This window comes from Mustelus asterias, chromosome 10 (assembly GCF_964213995.1).
Source record: "Mustelus asterias chromosome 10, sMusAst1.hap1.1, whole genome shotgun sequence".
NCBI lineage: Eukaryota > Metazoa > Chordata > Chondrichthyes > Carcharhiniformes > Triakidae > Mustelus > Mustelus asterias.
In genome coordinates this window covers 73,772,956-73,791,391 of record NC_135810.1, presented here as the reverse complement: position 1 = coordinate 73,791,391, position 18,436 = coordinate 73,772,956, and the positions used below count along the sequence as shown (strand labels likewise).

General features: G+C 42.3%; 1 protein-coding gene across 1 annotated transcript in view; it reads right to left on the bottom strand.

Moving 5' to 3' along the window:
* LOC144499675 (neuronal PAS domain-containing protein 2-like) overlaps positions 1 to 18,436 on the bottom strand; it is a 103,568-nt gene that overhangs the window by 27,687 nt on the left and 57,445 nt on the right. Inside the window, 6 exon segments of the mRNA XM_078221943.1 lie at positions 1,621 to 1,750; positions 1,948 to 2,032; positions 3,009 to 3,156; positions 7,117 to 7,223; positions 8,715 to 8,797; positions 12,337 to 12,455. Of these exon segments, the coding sequence (XP_078078069.1) occupies positions 1,621 to 1,750; positions 1,948 to 2,032; positions 3,009 to 3,156; positions 7,117 to 7,223; positions 8,715 to 8,797; positions 12,337 to 12,455 (672 nt within the window).

Sequence of the window (18,436 nt, the reverse complement as noted above, 5' to 3'; positions counted from 1 at the left end):
AAACAGGCATAGAATGCATTGAGTTCATCAGAGAGAGGTGCATTGGAGCTGGCGATTTTACCTGCCTTCATCTTGGAGCCTATTATGTCTTGCAGACCTTGCCATAGTCGGCGGGATTCCGTGTGGCTAGCCTGGGATTCTAGCTTGGTCCTAGCTTGGTCCAGTATTGTATTTGACATCTTTGATGGATCTCCTGGAGAGGTGAGCTGTTGTGACTGGGAGGTGTCAGAGCCAAGCAGATGCCGGAGAGGTTTTCGGGGAGCCGCGGGGTGACTCGACCAAAGGCCAGGGCTGAGAGTGAGAGAGCTGGGCGGCAACTGGACTGGCGAGGGTGGGAGCAGAGGCCAGGCCAGCAGCAGCAGCCACTGAACCTTTAGCACGCCTGTGATCTTAGGTTGTCAAGGGGAGTAGCTTCAGCAGGGGTGACTCGACCCCCAGGCCTGGGCTGAGGAGGTCACAGAGTGAGTCTGTCTCTGCCAGCCTTTCCAACCTATCCTCAGAAGACAACCTGTTCATTCCAGGTATCAATCTAGTAAACCTCCTCTGAACGGCCTCAAATGTATTTACATCCTTCTTTAAATAAAGAGACCAAAACTGCACACGTTCTTTGAGATATGGTTTCATCAAGACACTGTATAACTGAAGCATAACATCCTTACTTTTATGTTCAATTCCACTCGTGTATTGACCCCGATCTTCAGCAGAGCGGCAATCATGGTTGGATTTCCGCTCTGCTCGAACATTTTCATGCCTCGACGCTGCTCTACATTTCTTGCCAGGTCTTCCAAGCCCAGCTTTTCCAGAAATGCGGAGCACAGCGTCCCTTGGAGAACTCCATCGCAGTGCTGTAGCATTGGGGGAAGACAAGACACGTCCCCTTTTTAGAGCACCAGCTGTCATACGATAAGCTTAAATGTCCAGTGTGAATATTAATGGATGGGTGAGTGGATGAATGAGCGTATGGGTAGGGTGTCACGGCAGGTGGGTAGGGTGGCACGTGGTGAATCTGGCAGGTGGGTGAGGCAGTAGGTGGGTGAGATGGTCGCTGGTCAACTCAGGTTGGGAAGGGGCATCAGGGGGTTGGGGGTAGTTGGGAGGGTGGTGATGGTAGTCCGGGATCTTAGGATGGTCAGGATGTAATGGTTGGTTAGGGTGGTGGCAGTTGGGGGGGAGGTGGGGAGCGCAGTTTTGTAGTTACCCTGGAGTTTGACTAGGATTTTTCTGCCTAAGATTTCTTGTATAACTAACCAGGTTAAGTTCCACAGAACTGACTCTAACTCAGAGTCAGATGCCTTTGAGGGGAGGGGGTCCAGAGGAACAGGGGAATTGCCCATTAGAAGTTGAAACTTCCGATTTGTACAGAGGTATGCATGCCAGAAAATTTACAGGGTCCAGATGTGCATCCTGGGTCATATGTGTGATGTCTGACGATTCAAAGACTGGAAGATCTGGGCCATTAAATAATTAATGGAAAAATCAATATCAGAAAAATATTATAATCACCTATTTGAAGCCTTTTGCAAATTTTACTATCTAGATTTCTACAGGAGTAGAAAGTAGCAAATTGAAAAAAATTACCCCATAAATTTCCCAAAATAACAGTGGGAAAAAGACACCTACATGCAGATTCTGACACTGAGGTATGAGATGATTTGTGTGAACTCCGAGATGAAGAAGAAGGCGATGGGCTGCCATTGAGCACTTCAATTGTTTTAATGTGCTGCTGAGTGTCAAGTCTTGAGTCACGCCCCTGTACAGAACAACAACAGGAAAATATACAGTAGGTGTGAGCAAATCATTGTTTCCATTATGTTGCCTGCAATCTTAGCAGCAATTGTTTTCAACAAATTCACAACTAATATTAAGGCATTATTAGCACTAATAAATATCTTCAGATTCTTTCGCAATAACAAGTATTTAAATACAGATGACCAGAATTGTGATTACCTTAAGCATTGAAGCACCAACCACTTCTGTAGAACTATCTTCCAAAGTGATGTTACTTCGACGCTGTGCTCGAACCTCTGCATAGCTGGAGTGATTTTAGAAGGAAAGAAATCAGTAGGAAAAAGAAACACAATGAAAATAAAACAGAACGTACCTGAAATATAAATACACCATAAAATTTGTAACTGAACGTCAAACATATTCGATCAACTTCAGTATTCATTGTTAGTGTGTTTTTTTCCGAGGGTTACCTATCACTGATTGTCTCATTTGGACAATGGCCAGCAGTTCATGAGCAGGCAAGATGTGGAAGGTAAAGTGGAACGAACACATCTTTATTTTTAATGAAGTCCGTTAACTCCATGTGAACTGCATTCCACGGGGAAGACCATGCTACTCTCTGCACCTTGCACGTAGTGTGTGAGAAAAGAAGAAAAAAATTCAGAAAATATTCTAATTAACAAGTTACTAAAATGAATTTAACATGACTAATTTCTTCTGGTACTCTGGCTAGTTTGACCAATTTCTCCAGGCCACTTTTACTGATAGGCAACCTTGAAGAAACAATGTGCCATTAATTGGGTGTCCTTGAACACTAAAGGACAAGACGCATACTGTTGTGCAAATAACTATGTTATGTACCTTTGTGTACAGATATTTGCTGTATTGCAAATGACAGAATAGTTTTGTTGTTACACACTTTACAAAGACTCTCCTAGTATACAATGTTGCTTATTTCAACTGTAAATACAGACTTTTGGATATTTTGACCCCATCTTATTCATAATTTCAATATTAGTTAGTTTATAATGATTCACTAGGTTTGGGAATTTGTTTTGGACTCTGTGTTAGTGATATTGTGAGCATAATGAGAAGATTTCCTGCGTTCAGTATTTCTAACAAATTCAAAAAAGTATTCTACAATAATTTCTTTGTGATTTCACTGGAAATATCTAATCTGTAAAAATGTCCACTTTGTTTATAACATTTCTAAGACATAACAGCCAGAGGAAATCTTCCTACTTGTTATTACACCTTCCAATCAATTATTTTGTTCCTACCTCACTAATGTGTGCGTGCATACAATAAACTCCGGTTTGGAGTTCCACTGATGATAGGTAATGTAGTACCGGGTTTGGAGCCAGATCCATTGCTGTCCTTTAGTTAGGAACCGATAACAGCAAGATTTTCCTTTACCAAACTGCATCACTGTAGAAAACAAAGAGAATGTCTGTAAATTATTTCCAACCATATTATTTTTTGGAGCAAAATCAGCTTTCCTTTAGAAAAGATGTGTTTTTACAATTTAACTGGAATTGCTAATGTGTTGGGTGATGTGCCAGCCATGGCTGAATAGCTGGAGATATGTGATGACAGTGAGAGGTGAGTGCGAGTGTGGCAGCATTTGTAGGTGTGAGAGGGTAAGACTGAGGAGTATTAGGTTCGAATACTGACTGTCAGGGAATGCTGCTGGATGAATGATGTGGGTGTGGCACGCTGAGCAGCATGGGCGATTGGTGCTGTCGTTAGCAGATGTCAAGTGAAGATACAATCACTGACCCTGATCACTGCATGGGATCATTAGACTTCATGTGGCACTGTCGCCAAGTCCTTGGGTCCAGACTGCAGGAATTGACCTTCCTAGTCACCTGCTCCCATGCCTTCTGAGGATGGTCTTAGAGGGCCTCAGGCCCTTGTCAAGCCTTGGTATCTCTCCTTCTGCCCACCTGTATCACCAAAGCACCCTGTGCCATATCTGGCAATTTTGATTCTTCAGTGTGCCTTGGTGTTCAATTGTCAGAATATCCATTGCAGCAATCTCTTTTTTCTGCCTTCCTTTGAAGAGACATCTGCTTTAAGAAAAAGCAGACTGCTTGGGCGACACGGTAGCACAGTGGGTAGCACTGCTGCTTCACAGCTCCAGGGACCTGGGTTCGATTCCCAGGTTGGGTCACTGTCTGTGTGGAGTTTGCACATTCTCCTCGTGTCTGCGTGGGTTTCCTCCGGGAGCTCCGGTTTCCTCCCACAATCCAAAGATGTGTGGGTTAGGTTGATTGGCTGTGCTAAAATTGCCCCTTAGTGTCCTGGGATGCATAGATTAGAGGGATTAGTGGGGAAAATATATGGGAGTAGGGCCTGGGTGGGATTGTGGTCGGTGCAGACTCGATGGGCCGAATGGCCTCTTTCTGTACTGTAGGGTTTCAATGATTTCTATGCTTGTACCACATTGCTGATAGGTCCTGCTGTGGACCAAGCTGGTCCAGCTTTCAGAAGACCAGCTTTCAGAAGAGGAAACCAGTGCTGGAGGTGTAGGAACTTGTGCTGAAAACATCCTGAGGTGGATTGACAAATGTTGTGCTTTATCCACTTCCATCTGAATGGGGATGGATCTTGACCTCAGTGCCCAACGCCTGGGCAAATTAACTTCTCACCTGCACAATTTGGGCCTCTCTCAATAAAACTTTTTTTATGATTGTAAGTTTCATTTACCAAAGGATATTGGTAAACCAGTTAGATTTTATAGTAATCCAGAAATTACACTGTCACTTTTTAACATTGTACCAGTTCTTTATTTCTAGTAAGCTTTTAACTGAATTCAGTTCTGAAACTGATAATTTGGGATTTGTTGTTAAATTCTTACTCCAGTAGCATTGTTAGTATGCTACTGTACCATTAAAACAGGAATGATTCAGAATTGAATCACTAAAGGTAACAGAAGCTATAATTTTGGAGTAGCTAAGTAGTTCCCAACTGTGAAAACATTGCAGCAAGAAAGTATTCTGCATTGCCAGTGAGTGGTTTACTTTCTCAGAAACCAGTGTATATTAGCTCTGCATTGACTCTTGAGCTACTTAAAGAAGTAACCTTGGAAGGAGTAACAGGAATACAGAGTACTGGGCTAATGGTAAGATGCTTGGTAGTGTGGATGAGCAGAGAGATCTCGGTGTCCATGTGCATAGATCTCTGAAAGTTGGCACCCAGGTTGATAGGGTTGTTAAGAAGGTGTACGGTGTGTTAGCTTTTATTGGTAAAGGGATTGAGTTTCGGAGCCATGAGGTCATGTTGCAGCTGTACAAAACTCTGGTGCGGCCGCACTTGGAGTATTGCGTACAGTTCTGGTCGCTGCATTATAGGAAGGATGTGGAAGCATTGGAAAGGGTGCAGAGGAGATTTACCAGGATGTTGCCTGGTATGGTGGGAAGGTCTTATGAGGAAAGGCTGAGGGACTTGAGGCTGTTTTCGTTAGAGAGAAGGTTAAGAGGTGACTTAATAGAGGCATATAAGATGATCAGAGGATTAGATAGGGTGGACAGTGAGAGCCTTTTTCCTCGGATGGTGATGGCTAGCACGAGGGGACATAACTTTAAACTGAGGGGTGATAGATGTAGGACAGATGTCAGAGATATGTTCTTTACTCAGAGAGTAGTAAGGGTGTGGAATGCCCTGCCTGCAACACTAGTGGACTCGCCAACATTAAGGGCATTTAAATGGTCATTGGATAAACATATGGATGATATGGAATAGTGTAGGTTAGATGGGCTTTAGATTGGTTTCACAGGTCGGCGCAACATCGAGGGCCGAAGGACCTGTACTGCGCTGTAATATTCTATGTTCTATGTTCTAAAGTGGGGCCATTATTGTTTTCAACTGAGGCAACTGATGAGTAACACAGCAGCAAAGGAGACCCAACTTTCTTGTTGCGGTGAAAAAAAATTGCCAGTTAAAGCATTTCTATTTATTGCCCATATTTTATTTCAATAGAGATCCTGGAAGTGTTTTTCCCACAATTTTCTTTTAACTAAGATGATGTTTGATGTACATAATGCTAATCATCCCGGTTTAGGCCGTCCTCATGTTGGATTTTGGATGTTGGATTTATGTCACATTATCAGTAACCCCCACAGCTTGCCCCTGGTCTTGCATAATCTCACCAGCTGTTCTGTCTGGAGACAATACACATCTCTTTAACCTGTGTTTAATGTTCCCTCCAACCACATTATCTGTACCTTTTAAGACCTGGCTGGCTGTTGAGATTTGCATTCTAATTAGTATTCTGTAACTTGATTTCTGTGTCTGTGCACTGTTGGAGAACAGATAACCACTCCATCTGACGAAGGAGCAGCACGCTCCGAAAGCTTATGGTATTTGCTACCAAATAAACCTGTTGGACTTTAACCTGGTGTTGTGAGACTTCTTACTGTGCTTACCCCAGTCCAACGCCGGCATCTCCACATTACAATTAACTCTTCCAGAGATAAAGTCAGAGTGGAATGCTTTCACATTGTAGGGCTTAACTTGCTCAAATATTGTTTACAATAAACGCAGCAGAGAAATATCACCAATGCTGCTTACTCATTGGGGCAATTGTAATTGTAGGCAGCTTTGACTGGAGTTCAAGCTACATTGATTATTTGCAATTAAGAGTACATGATACATTCTGACTCAGGAAAAATTAAATTGTTCTATTTATTTTACTTTAACCTAGAAACATAGAAACTCGAATCAGGAGTAGGACATTCGGCCCTTCCAGCCTACTCCGCCATTCATTTGATCATGGCTGATTATCGAATTCAATATCCTGATCCCCCCTTCCCCCTTGGTCCCTTTAGCCCCAAGAGCTATATCTAATTTCTTCTTGAAATCACAGTGTTTTGATCTCAACTACATTCTGTGGTAGTGAATTCCACATATTCCCCACCCTCTGGGTGAAGAAATTTCTCCTCACCTCAGTTCCAAAAGGTTTACCCCTTTTCCTCAAACTATGACCCCTAGTTCTGGACTCCCCCGCCATTGGGGACATTCTTTCTGAATCTACCCTGTCTAACCCTGTTAGAATTTTATAAGTATTAATAAGATCCCCTCTCACTCTTCTAAACTTCAGTGAATATAATCTTAACGGACTTAATCTCTCCTCATATGACAGACCTGCCATCCCAGGAATCAGCCTGGTAAACCTTCGCTGTACTTCCTCCATAGCAAGGACATCCTTCCTCAGATAAGGATCTATATGTGAAGCATTTTTGTAACCTTCTTAAAATTCTCTTGATCTTTTTTCAGATGTGAAAGAACCACATTATTTTCTGCTCCAGATTCTAAGTCCAGCACCAGCAGATTAATCCCAAACATTTCAGAAAATTCTTATCATTTTTTTCCCTGTATGGTACATACATTGTTGATGGCACTTTGCTAACTGCTCCAGATCATCTACGTGATAATAATCATAACCCGATGTACCGAGGACTTCAAAAGGCAAATAACCTATGATTGGTGGAGCCCTGTGGTTAGAAAGAGTGTTTGATTAGAAAATGTAAGCAGCTCTTGCAACTACCAAACTGTATGCACAGAAAACAGAAGTGCCTAAAAATGAAACAAACAAACGTCATTTCTTTATTAGACTTGTACACGATGCATCTAATCATTTAACAAATTGAACTAGAGACATTGTAGGAAATCCCATTACATCAGGACAACCATTAGGAATTTGAATGAGAATTGCATATAGGTAGACTAGCTAACGTTAAAAGTGTTTGACAAACTGTGCACAGTACACAAAGAGGTTATTCAAGTCTCCATCTACTCAAGACATTCAACTGAAATTGCCATTTTTCTATATTACATGACATGTGGCTGGAATTATCTGCAATAATTTTTCTGAATTTAATGTTGATGGTTTTTGAAGGTACATAAAAACTTGAAGAAAATGTACTTGGATCACAATGAATGAAATAAATACATCTTATAGCTTTTTGTGTATGGTGCTGTGTGCACTGAACAGGGCACTTGAAGTCAACATTGGCTGGGATTTTCCGGCCCCACTGTGGTAGGAGAGACTCGACGGCCCAGCCAAAAGCCTATTGACCGGACAATATTTCATATGCCGAATTGGTGGTTACATTCTACTACTAGGATTGATGTAGACTTTTAAAATTGGCACAGAAAGCCTTAACATTGCAGCTTTATTCCCACAAGAGTTCCATCTTGTCTGCCAACATATACATTGCTCTAACCATGCTTTCTAATATGTGCCGCTAATGGGTGAGATTTGCTGCCAGCAGCGCGTGATCGAAGATCAGTCCTAAACATATTAGCTCAGTGAAACTCCTCTTTCTTCTGAATAAATCTCTCCTACCAGTGGAAACAGTTTCTCCCTATTTACTCTATTAAAATCCCTCACAATTTGAACACCTGCATTAAATCTCCCCTTAACCTTCTTTGCTTAAAAAAAAATTGCAGCTTTCCCCATTTTTACACAATAACTGAAGTCCTTCAGCTATGGTAAGATTTTAAATTTCCTTGCATCCTTTCTAAAGCCTTGACTTGCTTCCTGAAGTGTGGTAGCCAGCACTGGAAATAATACATCTACTGATGCCTTTCCGTTGATTTATAAAGATTTAGCATATCCTTCTTCATTTTGTACTCTATGTTTCTATTTATAAATGCATGGAATGTGTGTGCTTTTTAAATAGTCTCGTCAATTTGCCCTATTACCTTCAGATATTTATGTATTTAAACCCTCAAGTTCCTGCATCCCCTTTAAAATTGTACAACATTTTAACAATATTGAAATGAATATTTGGTGTAGGTATTCAGCAAAATGTAAACTTGAGATGGAAATAAAACATGTTGTGAAAGGAAATTTACAGTGTTGCTTTACCTTCCAGAAATACAACACAAATTACTTCCAGAACTACTTCTTGTGCCTGTACCAGGTGGTAATTATGAAACTGGTAAATTCTACAAACAACACCAAAAAAATTCTCACTAACCTGTGATCTAGAAATAAAAACTTCCACTCCAAGCTATGTCTGGAAGTAAATTCTTCCAAAGGCTCCTCAATGATGCACATTTCCTGTGTTGAAATAAAGTGTTGTAAACATAGTTAAAAGTAGCAGAATTTTATATAGAACAGATTTTAATTCTGTATTTCATCTATATTCAATCTATCCATTTTAAAATTTTCAAAACAAATCTAGAAAGTCAATAATTCATGAATAGTATGTATTGTTCTCGCTTAAGAGATGTAACTATAATGCTTTCATTATTGAATAATGGCAGATTCTCACCAGGACATTCAGAGCTAAAAGTCACTCTTTAGGGTTTCTTTATGTAGAATCATAGCATAAATCAGCATAAAAGGAGGCCATTTGACCCATCATGCTTGTGCTGGGTCCCTAGTAGATATATTCAATTAAACTCACTCCCCTGCTCATTGCTCATACCCCTCCCTATAGGTTCTTTCCCTTCAATTCCTCATTCAATTAATTTTGAAATTACTACTGAATTTGTTTCTACCAGCCTTTCAGGTAATGTATTCTAGATCACAACAACTCACTGTCTAAAAAATGTTTCCTCAAGTCACCTTTGGTTCTTTCATAAATCACTTTAAATATATGTCTTCTAGTTACTGACTTTCCTGCCACTGAAAACAGTATCTCCTTATTTATTCTTCAAAATCATTCATGATTTCAGTGTTTCTATCAAACTGTAACACTGCTCTAAGGAGAACAACTCCAGTTTTGCCACAAAACTGAAGTCCCTTGTCCATGGTATTACTCTAATAAATCATCTCTGTACCCTCTTCAAGCTCTTGACATCACCCTAAAGTGTGGTGCCCAGAACTGAACATAATATCTAGCTGAGGCCTAACCAGTAGAGTTTAGTGAAACTCCTTTGCTTTTATACTCTATTCCTCTATTAATGAAGTGAAAGATCCCATTTGCTTTTTCACCAGCCTTCTCAACTTGTCAGCACCTTCAAAAAATTGTGTGCAGATAGATGCCCCCAGATCTCTCTGTTCCTGTAATTCCTTTCAAATTGTAACATTAGGTTCATATAGCCTCACCTTATTTTCGCTGCCACAATGCATCATTCCACACTTCACTGCATTAAATTTTATTTGCCATGTCTCTGCCCATTTTACCAGTCTGTCTATGTCCTCCTGAAGTTTGTTAATATCGTCCTGATTGTTTACTCTTGGCAGTTGTTGGTGGGGTTTCCGAAATGGCCGGTACTGCCAAAAGTTCAGACAATACAAGCCAGTGTCTCAGTTTAAAGATATGACTTTTATTTAGACCAAAGGGTCAGGGCAACTCCTGAGATGGAGCAGCTAGACCTCTCCAATGAGCTTGGCCGTATACATTTCAAAACAGATCAATTATAGATTTCTTATCAATTACTCCTGCCTTTCATTAGCTTTAAGTCAATCATCTTCAATATACATAAATTAACAATAAAACCGGTCATATATCTCAGCTAATCGCATCTTACACTCTGGCATAATGACATTTTATTAGTCCGTAGAATCCGGAAGCTAACTCCTATCCTGGCTGACCCCACTTCCTATATCCCTTAGCAACCAGAGACGCTAACCCAAAGTTCAAATGAACGTTCCTATGAGTTCCCTGAAAGGTTACTGCCAAACCAGATTAACACATGACTGCACGTCTGGACATGCATCCGTCTTATCTGGATGGTGAATAAACCCTATTCATGAAGTCTGATCAAGTGTTCTAAATGTTCTAACCATTGAAACTCTGTTGATAAAACCTTGCATATTCTCAAGGCTTTAATATTCTCTTAGAACATGGCCCTGTCCTAATGCCCTTTACCATTATACTTTGCAGTAATTTGTGTTTGGCTAAAGTAAACAATGATTCTCAAAAATACATTAATACATTCAAAATATCAGCATATGTGTTTTTAAATCATAACCACTTGTTTAAATCTCTTACTGCATTTCATATGTCTCATAGTGCTTTCTTGTTAGCTTATAAATCTATTTTAAAGTCATTAACTCAATGCTGGCAGTTCTGTTAGTGCCTTGATGTCTAATGATTTAAAAATATTTACTAACCTATTAGGAATCCTCCCTTACAGTGGCATTTTCCAGTGTGCCAGTGGGGACCATCGTCGTGGGCATGACGGGAATATCTGGAGAGAGGTTCCACTGGTGGGACTAGAAAATCTTCCGACCACCAATGTTAGTTTTCCTCTTTCCTCCTTTTTAAACAAATCATTCTGCCAGTACTCAAATCCTCAAATCCGCCAGGATTAGAAGATGATGTCCAAAGCCTCTGCAATTTCCATCCTTCCCTCAGTAATCTAGGATGAATGCCAGCTGAACAGGGTGCCTTATCTGTGGGGACTGCCAACCTGTCAACTATTTTTATACTATCCAAAATCACTACTGCCACCTCCCTTACTTCTACATCAGAAAGATCCTCTTTTCCAACAGTGAAGACAGACACAAAGTACTCATTTAGTATCTCAGACATGCCCTCTGTCTCCACAAGAAGGTTTCTAAATGGGATCAATCTTCCTTTGACTTCCATTTTACTATTTATATGTTCAGTAAATACTTTTGATTTTACTTTTATGTCACCCACTAATCTATTCTCACACTCTCTCTCCCTATTATTTCTATTGTTAAGAAACCTTCCAATTGTCATATTCCTCCTTTTCCAATCTCATTTTAACCTCTCTATCTTTGGTCAGCTAGGGAGCTCCAGCATTGGATGATTTTCTTTTCCTTGTCATGGGAAGGGGCCTATTCTGAACCCAGTCATATTTTTGAAGGTCTTCCATTGAACCAAGTGGCTTGCTTGGTCATTTCATTGCTGTGGATCTGGAACCAAATGTAGGCCAGCGAAGGATGGCGGATTTCCTTCCCTAAAGGGCATTAGTGAACAAGATGGCTCTTTTTACGACAATCGACAATGATTTCATCGTCATCAATGACCTTTAATTTCAGATTTTAATGAAACTCAAATTTCACCATCTGCTATGGTGGTATTCAAACCCCAGTCCCCACAGCATTAACCTGGGTCTCTAGATTGCTAGTCCACAACACCACCACCTCCTCATTAATTGATATTAATAAGCACCAATAATTCCTATTGGCCATTATTTGGTTCACGGTTCAGGCTCAAATTCAGAACTTGTTCCCCGTACTGACACGTCACAAGTTCAGCAAAAAAACATCAAAAACAATAAAAATAGAGAATACTGACAAAAGTACTGGTATTAAATTTAATCAATATACAAATTCAAACATCTTCTCCTCGAAATTTATTGACACCGCTGGTAAAACAGGCACCTAAATGTCCACTGTGACCAGCTGTCATACTGGTAAAGGTTGAAGCACTGGTGACCAGGACAGTCCTTAAGACCATTGCCATCCTCAATTGCCTATATTCTTTTCCCGAAATATAAATCCACTTTGCCAGTGAGCTGCCCAAGGATGTGTAGCAGGCATCCACAACTCGCCAGTGTAATTTAAATCAGACCCAAAAGCTAATATCTAAAGTGTCTCTGACCTATCAATTGCAGTTCAGGGACTAATCTCTGGGAATCTGGTGTTATCTATTTTCATTGCCCATATGTACTAACCTTTATGAACTGAGGTGTTGCTAGACGGACGGTTGCTACAAAACACATCTGTTCGTCTACTGTTGTTTGAAATGTCCTTTGAACAGAACCTTCAAAACCATTACAAGAGGAGCTAGGCACTAAAATTAGAAAGAAGATAAATAACATTTCCAACTATGTTTACATCAGCATGTAATAAATAGTTTATTAACATAACCTATTCAGGGCTCAACTCTGAATCAGTAAATGGTTTATGTAGATCTAAATATATGCAACCCTGCAGCACTCAGACTGGGGAGTTTGGGATTCCGATATTTTAAAAGTGGCCAATGAAGCTTACAAATGGGGTAAAAATAACTGAGCAGTTAATTGTTAAGTAACAATAGAGGCATGCACATGCGCATGCACACACGATAATTCAAGCCACATCAGTCTGACTTGCACCTGACCATGTTATCCAGAATATATATCAGCAATGATCCTTAATTAAAAGTGCTTTGCAAAGCATTGGTCATTACCTCCCTAATACCAAATGGATTTTGTTATTTAATCTCCTTCTTTATACCACTTAGATTTTTAAAATCTCTTTAAATGTGTGAATTCTGTAAAGCAGAATTTATTTTTATTTTGAGGTTGTATGATTTTTACTACACAAAAATGATCAGAACGAGTGTTCACATATCCTATTATATTCACATGCAAAGTTTTTCTGCATTATAGTATTCACTGGCACATCCTCTTTAATTAATAATATGTACTTCAGCTTATACAAGTTGAAAGAAATCACATTGTGATTTATATGTATCTAAGCTAATGTGATCAAATAAATTCTCTGGTCTCGTACGCCTCACTGCCGCTGCCTGCGAGAATGGAGAATTTGGCGCTCAGCCAAATCTCCATTCACAGCAGCGGGACTGGAGAATCCCAGCCATGGGCAAGGTCGGAGAATTCTAGCCACAGTTCTTCCTGAAGCAATAAAGATGCATTTGTATACTTTAAAGGAAATGTGGAAGAAAAAGCTAGCCTGAAGAATTAATTCACTCTTTAAAAAAAATACTTCTAATGCCAGTATTCCCTCTGTGTGCTTAGATTTCAAAACAATATTTCAAAACTCTGCCACTGATGCTGACCTACTTGGAACATGGCCAAATGTTTTGGAAAATCTGTTCTCAGCAATCATCTATGACAAACAGTTTTCTGTACAGTCCAGTAAAACAAATTTGGCACAACACTGCATTGCCAAACTTGCTTTCACCAGATCAAGTTAATAAATTTTCCTAATGAAGTCTATCTACATAAACAATTATTTACTCAAAGTACATCGACATTGCATATTTCTATGTCAAAAGTCACTTGTAGGTAAGTATTAATATTAGACATGTTGCAATCAGTCATAATTTCATATTACTCACATGCACACCAATTTTACAGAAAAATCAAAAAGGAATAAAGCTGGACAGACCTAGCATGGTCGAGGCACTGGAAACAGCTATAGCACATGATGGCCTATTGATTCTACAAAGACCTCCTTACATCTGGGGGGTTGTGCCAAGGTGGGGTGAGCTGTTCCACAGATAAGTCAAGTAACAGGTGACATTGTCATGCTCACCAAATAACATCAGATATCTCCATCTCTACACCTGGGTATGTCCTACCCCACTGGCAGACCAGACTCAACAGAGGTAGCGGCACAGTTGTATACAGTTTGGTGGGACATGCCCTAGGAGCCTTCAACATTGACTTTGTAGCCCCTGAAATCTCATGGCATCAGATGAGACAGGGACAGGGAAATCTTCTAATGATTTCCAGCCCAGCTGAGGAATGGGTATTCCTCCATGCTGAACTTCATTTGGAAGAAACACATGAGGGTAGCAAGGGCACAGAATGTAGTCTTTTTGGGGGACTTCAATGGTCAACACCAAGCTTGACTTGGTAGTACCAATACTGACCGTGCTGGCCAAGTCGTGAATGACATATCTGCTAAACTGGGTCTGCTGTAGAGGGTGAGGGAACCAACAAGAAGGAAAAATCTTACTTGATCTCTCCCTCATCAATCCACCTGTAGCAGATGTGTCTGTCCATAAAAGCATTGGTAGAAATAATCACTGCAAAGTCCTTCTGGAGATGAAGTCCTATTTTCACACAGAGGATATAGAACAACAAAGAACAATACAGCACAGGAACAGGCCCTTCGGCCCTCCAAGCCCGCGCCGCTCCCCGGTCCAGGATTGAATCCTGAATCCAGGATCCCCGCCCAATTTTCCAGCCTATCTACATACTAATATCCTATCCCCGAGCTGTCCCTCACAGCTATGATGCTTTGTTCATCACAACCTATTAACTCACCCCTACCCGCCCATTCCAGACCATGTGATCTCCAGGGAGAGGCGAAAACCCAGAGTGAAAACCCCAGGGCCAATATGGGGAAAAAAAAATCTGGGAAATTCCTCTCCGACCCCCTGAGGCAATCGAAACGAGTCCAGGAGATCACACTGGCCCTGATCGGAAAATGCTTCCATTGTGTTGTGTAACATTACCACAGTGCTAAATGAGATAGATTTGAAACATTTCTAACATCTTAAAACTGAGCAGCTGTAAAGGCACAATGGGCTATTAGCAGCAGCAGAACTGTACTCAATCATAATCTGTAACTTCATGGCCAGACATATCCCCCACTCTACCGGGCCAGGAGATCAAACCTGATTCAATGAAGAGTGGAGAAAGGCATGCCAGAGGCAACATCAGGCAACCCCAAAGACCAGATGTCAATCCTGTGAAACTACAACATACGATTTAACAATCAACGGGTCAGATCTAAGCTCTGCTCTCCTGTTAGATCCAGCTGTGAATGTTGGTGGACAATTAAACAACTAACCAGAGGAGGAGGCTCCCAAATATTCCCATCTTCAAATGATGGAGTGGCCCAGCACAACAGTGCAAAATATAAGGCAGAAGCATTTGCAAGAATCTTCAGCCAGAAATGCTGAGTGGATGATCCACCTCAGCCACCTGAAGTCCCCAAGATCAAAGATGCCAATTTCATTCACTCCAGTGGTATCAAGAAGTGACTGAAGGCACTGGATACTGCAAAGGCTGGGGGCCCTGACAATACCTCAGTAGTAGTACTGAAGGCTTGTGCTCCAGAACTAGCCACGGCCCTAGCCAAGCTGTTCCAGTACAGCTACAACACTGGCATCTACCCAACAATGTGGAAGATTGCCCAGGCATGCCTTGTCCTCAAAAGGTCAGGACAAATCCAATCCAGTCAATTACTGCCCTATCAGTCTACTCTTGATCATCACTGAAGTGATGAACGGTGTCGTTGATAGCGCTATCCAGTGGCACTTACTCAGCAATAACCTGCTCACTGATGCTCAATTTGGGTTCTGCCAGGGCCACTCAGCTCTTGACCTCATTACAGCCTTGGGTCAAACATGGAGAAAAGAGCCGAACTCAAGAGATGAAGTGAGAGTGACTGTCCTCGGCATCAAGGCAGCATTAGACTATGTGTGACAACAAGGACCCCTAGCAAAATTGAACTCATTGAGTCATAGGGCGGAAATGTCCTGTCCCATCCTCCACGGGAATCATAGCGTGTGGGACTGGACCATGCAAAGATCCGTTGGCCTCGGGTGGTATTTTCTGGTCTTAGGGCGAGCGCGGCCGGAAAATCCTGCTCATAGAGTCATAGAGATATACAGCATGGAAACTGGTCCCTAGGCCCAACTGGTCCATACCGACCAGGTTTCCTCAACTGAACTAGCCCCATTTGCCTGCGTTTGTCCTACAATTAAAGCTCTGCAGAAGGGTCATATGGACTTGAAACATTAACAGTGTTTCTCTCTCAAAACATGCTGCCAGACCTGCTGACGTAATCCAACATTTCCAGTTTGTATTTCAGATTTCCAGCAAGTACAGTAATTTGCTTTTGACTGAAAATTGCTGTTTATGGTCCGAATGTCATGCTGTCATAGCATGTGTTTCGGAGTTACACACATGTAACAGCAGTTGGTGCAAATCTATGGGTACGAGGCAAAAAAGGTTTTCTTATATGTTAGGATTCAAACTGGAAGTGGTACCAAAGAACATGGAAACAGAGCAGCCGAAAGAAGTTTTGCTCCCTCTCCAACCAAGAAAGTGATTGTGAGTGGAAGAAGCAAGAGGAATAAACCAGTGAAAATAGGAAAGAGCACACACTCTTTGCATTAGCATGCTGCAAAACAGTCACAGCTGTGATATCCTGTTATTTTTGCAGCAGAACATCTGGGCACAGATCAGCCTCGGCAATCACCTACATATGCACTGGAACCTAAACAAAAACCACAGATGATGAACATGGCCATCTTCACTTCTAAGGATGAACAAGAACAAGCCAACTCCAGCACACAGACATTCTGACGAACAAGCCATTTAAATCATTCATATGTGGAGAGTGGACTGAATGGAAGGAGGCACAAAGTCATGACTTGATACCAAAAGAATGTGCTTAGAATAAAACACTAGTTTTGTCACAGATTTTGTCTAAAAGATGCAAATATGAACAGAAAATGATGGAAATGCTGGTCAAGGCAGCAACTGTGGAGCGACAGGTTAACATTTCAGGTTGATTACACTTCATCAGAGCTGGAAAAAGTTAGAGATGTAATAGGTTTCAAGCACATACAAAGTGGCAGAGAGATAAATGAACAAAGGGGACAGGAAGAGGAGGATGTGTTTGTAGTGGAATCAGGTCAATCCTCCATACTTCCATCCCCATGGAGAATGGCTCAAGAGCCTCGAAAGGCCAGTTACTATCTACTGCTACACAATGCCTGCCTGAACTTGTTTTCACACTGAACAACTTCTTCCTTCAGCCTACTCACTTCCTCCAAATAACTGGTGTTGCTATGGGAATCCAAATGAGTCCTAGCTATGCTTTCTTTTCGTGGGATCTGTGGAATTTCTTTACTATAATCCTTCTCATATTCCCTCCCTCACCTTCTCCCTCTGTACATTGATGACTGCATGAGTGACATTACCCACTATTGCCTCAAACTGCATAATTTCATCAACTTTGCTTTCTATTTCGACCCTTCCCTTGCCTTCAAATGGTCAATTTCCAGTCTTCCCATCCCATCCTCAAGTTCTTTGTCTTTATTGCTGCAGGTTGGCAATTTATCAATGTCCATTACAAGCCCACCGACTCCCACAACCACCGACTCACACAATGGCCGCAATTCTCCCATCGCGACCCGTAACTTTTCTGTCGGGTCGAGGTGGGAGATGCGCGTCACCGGCCTTGTACCGGGATTTGCGCATGTGCCGGGAACGCATGCGCACCTCCCAGAGCCGGCGAACAGTCGCCGGCCAGACTACACTGGAAACCGGCGGGAAGGCAGGCAAGTCAATTGAATCTTTTTAAAATGTATTTTAAATATGTTTAGCAGGTTATTATCGTGAACTCTCAGGTCCTGATCGAATCTCCCACCCCATCAGGAGTACTTCATTCCGGCGGGATTCAGACTAGCTCCCCACGTTCAGGGAACTAGCAGGAGACCCCGCTGGAATGAAGGGGGGGACAATCGGGGCCCCCCAGGGGGTCAGACGGTGGGGGGGGGGGTGGTGCTCCCTGGGCATGGGCACCCTGGCAGTGCCAGCCTCTACCTCAGCACTGCCCAAGGGGAAACATGCTCATGCCCAGGGGCACCTTGGCACTGCCCATCAGGCAGTGCTAAGGGGGCGGGGCCCATTGTGGGCAGAGCCTGGGGCAATCGGTGGGAGTGGGGGGTCCCGCTGCCACTCTGCATGGGGATCAGTATGGGACGGAGGGAGGGCAGCGATTGGGGCGGGCCTGTGTCCCGGGGGGAGGGGGGGGAGGGGGGGGGGGTCTGCCGGGGTGAGGGGATGGGGGGATCGCCACTGCTGGGGATGTGGGCTGTGCATCGGAGCGCTCCGGGAGTGGGGGGGCAGGGTTGGCCCGGGAATTGCTGTGGGGGCCGCAATCGGGCCGTTGTGGGTGGGCTGGAGGGGCAGCACTGTGGTGGTCCCGGGTTGGCCAGCAATCGAGCTGGCCAGCAAATGGGGAGTCTGACAGATTGGGACCACTGCGCATGTGCAGAGTTCCAGAATGAATAGGCCCCGC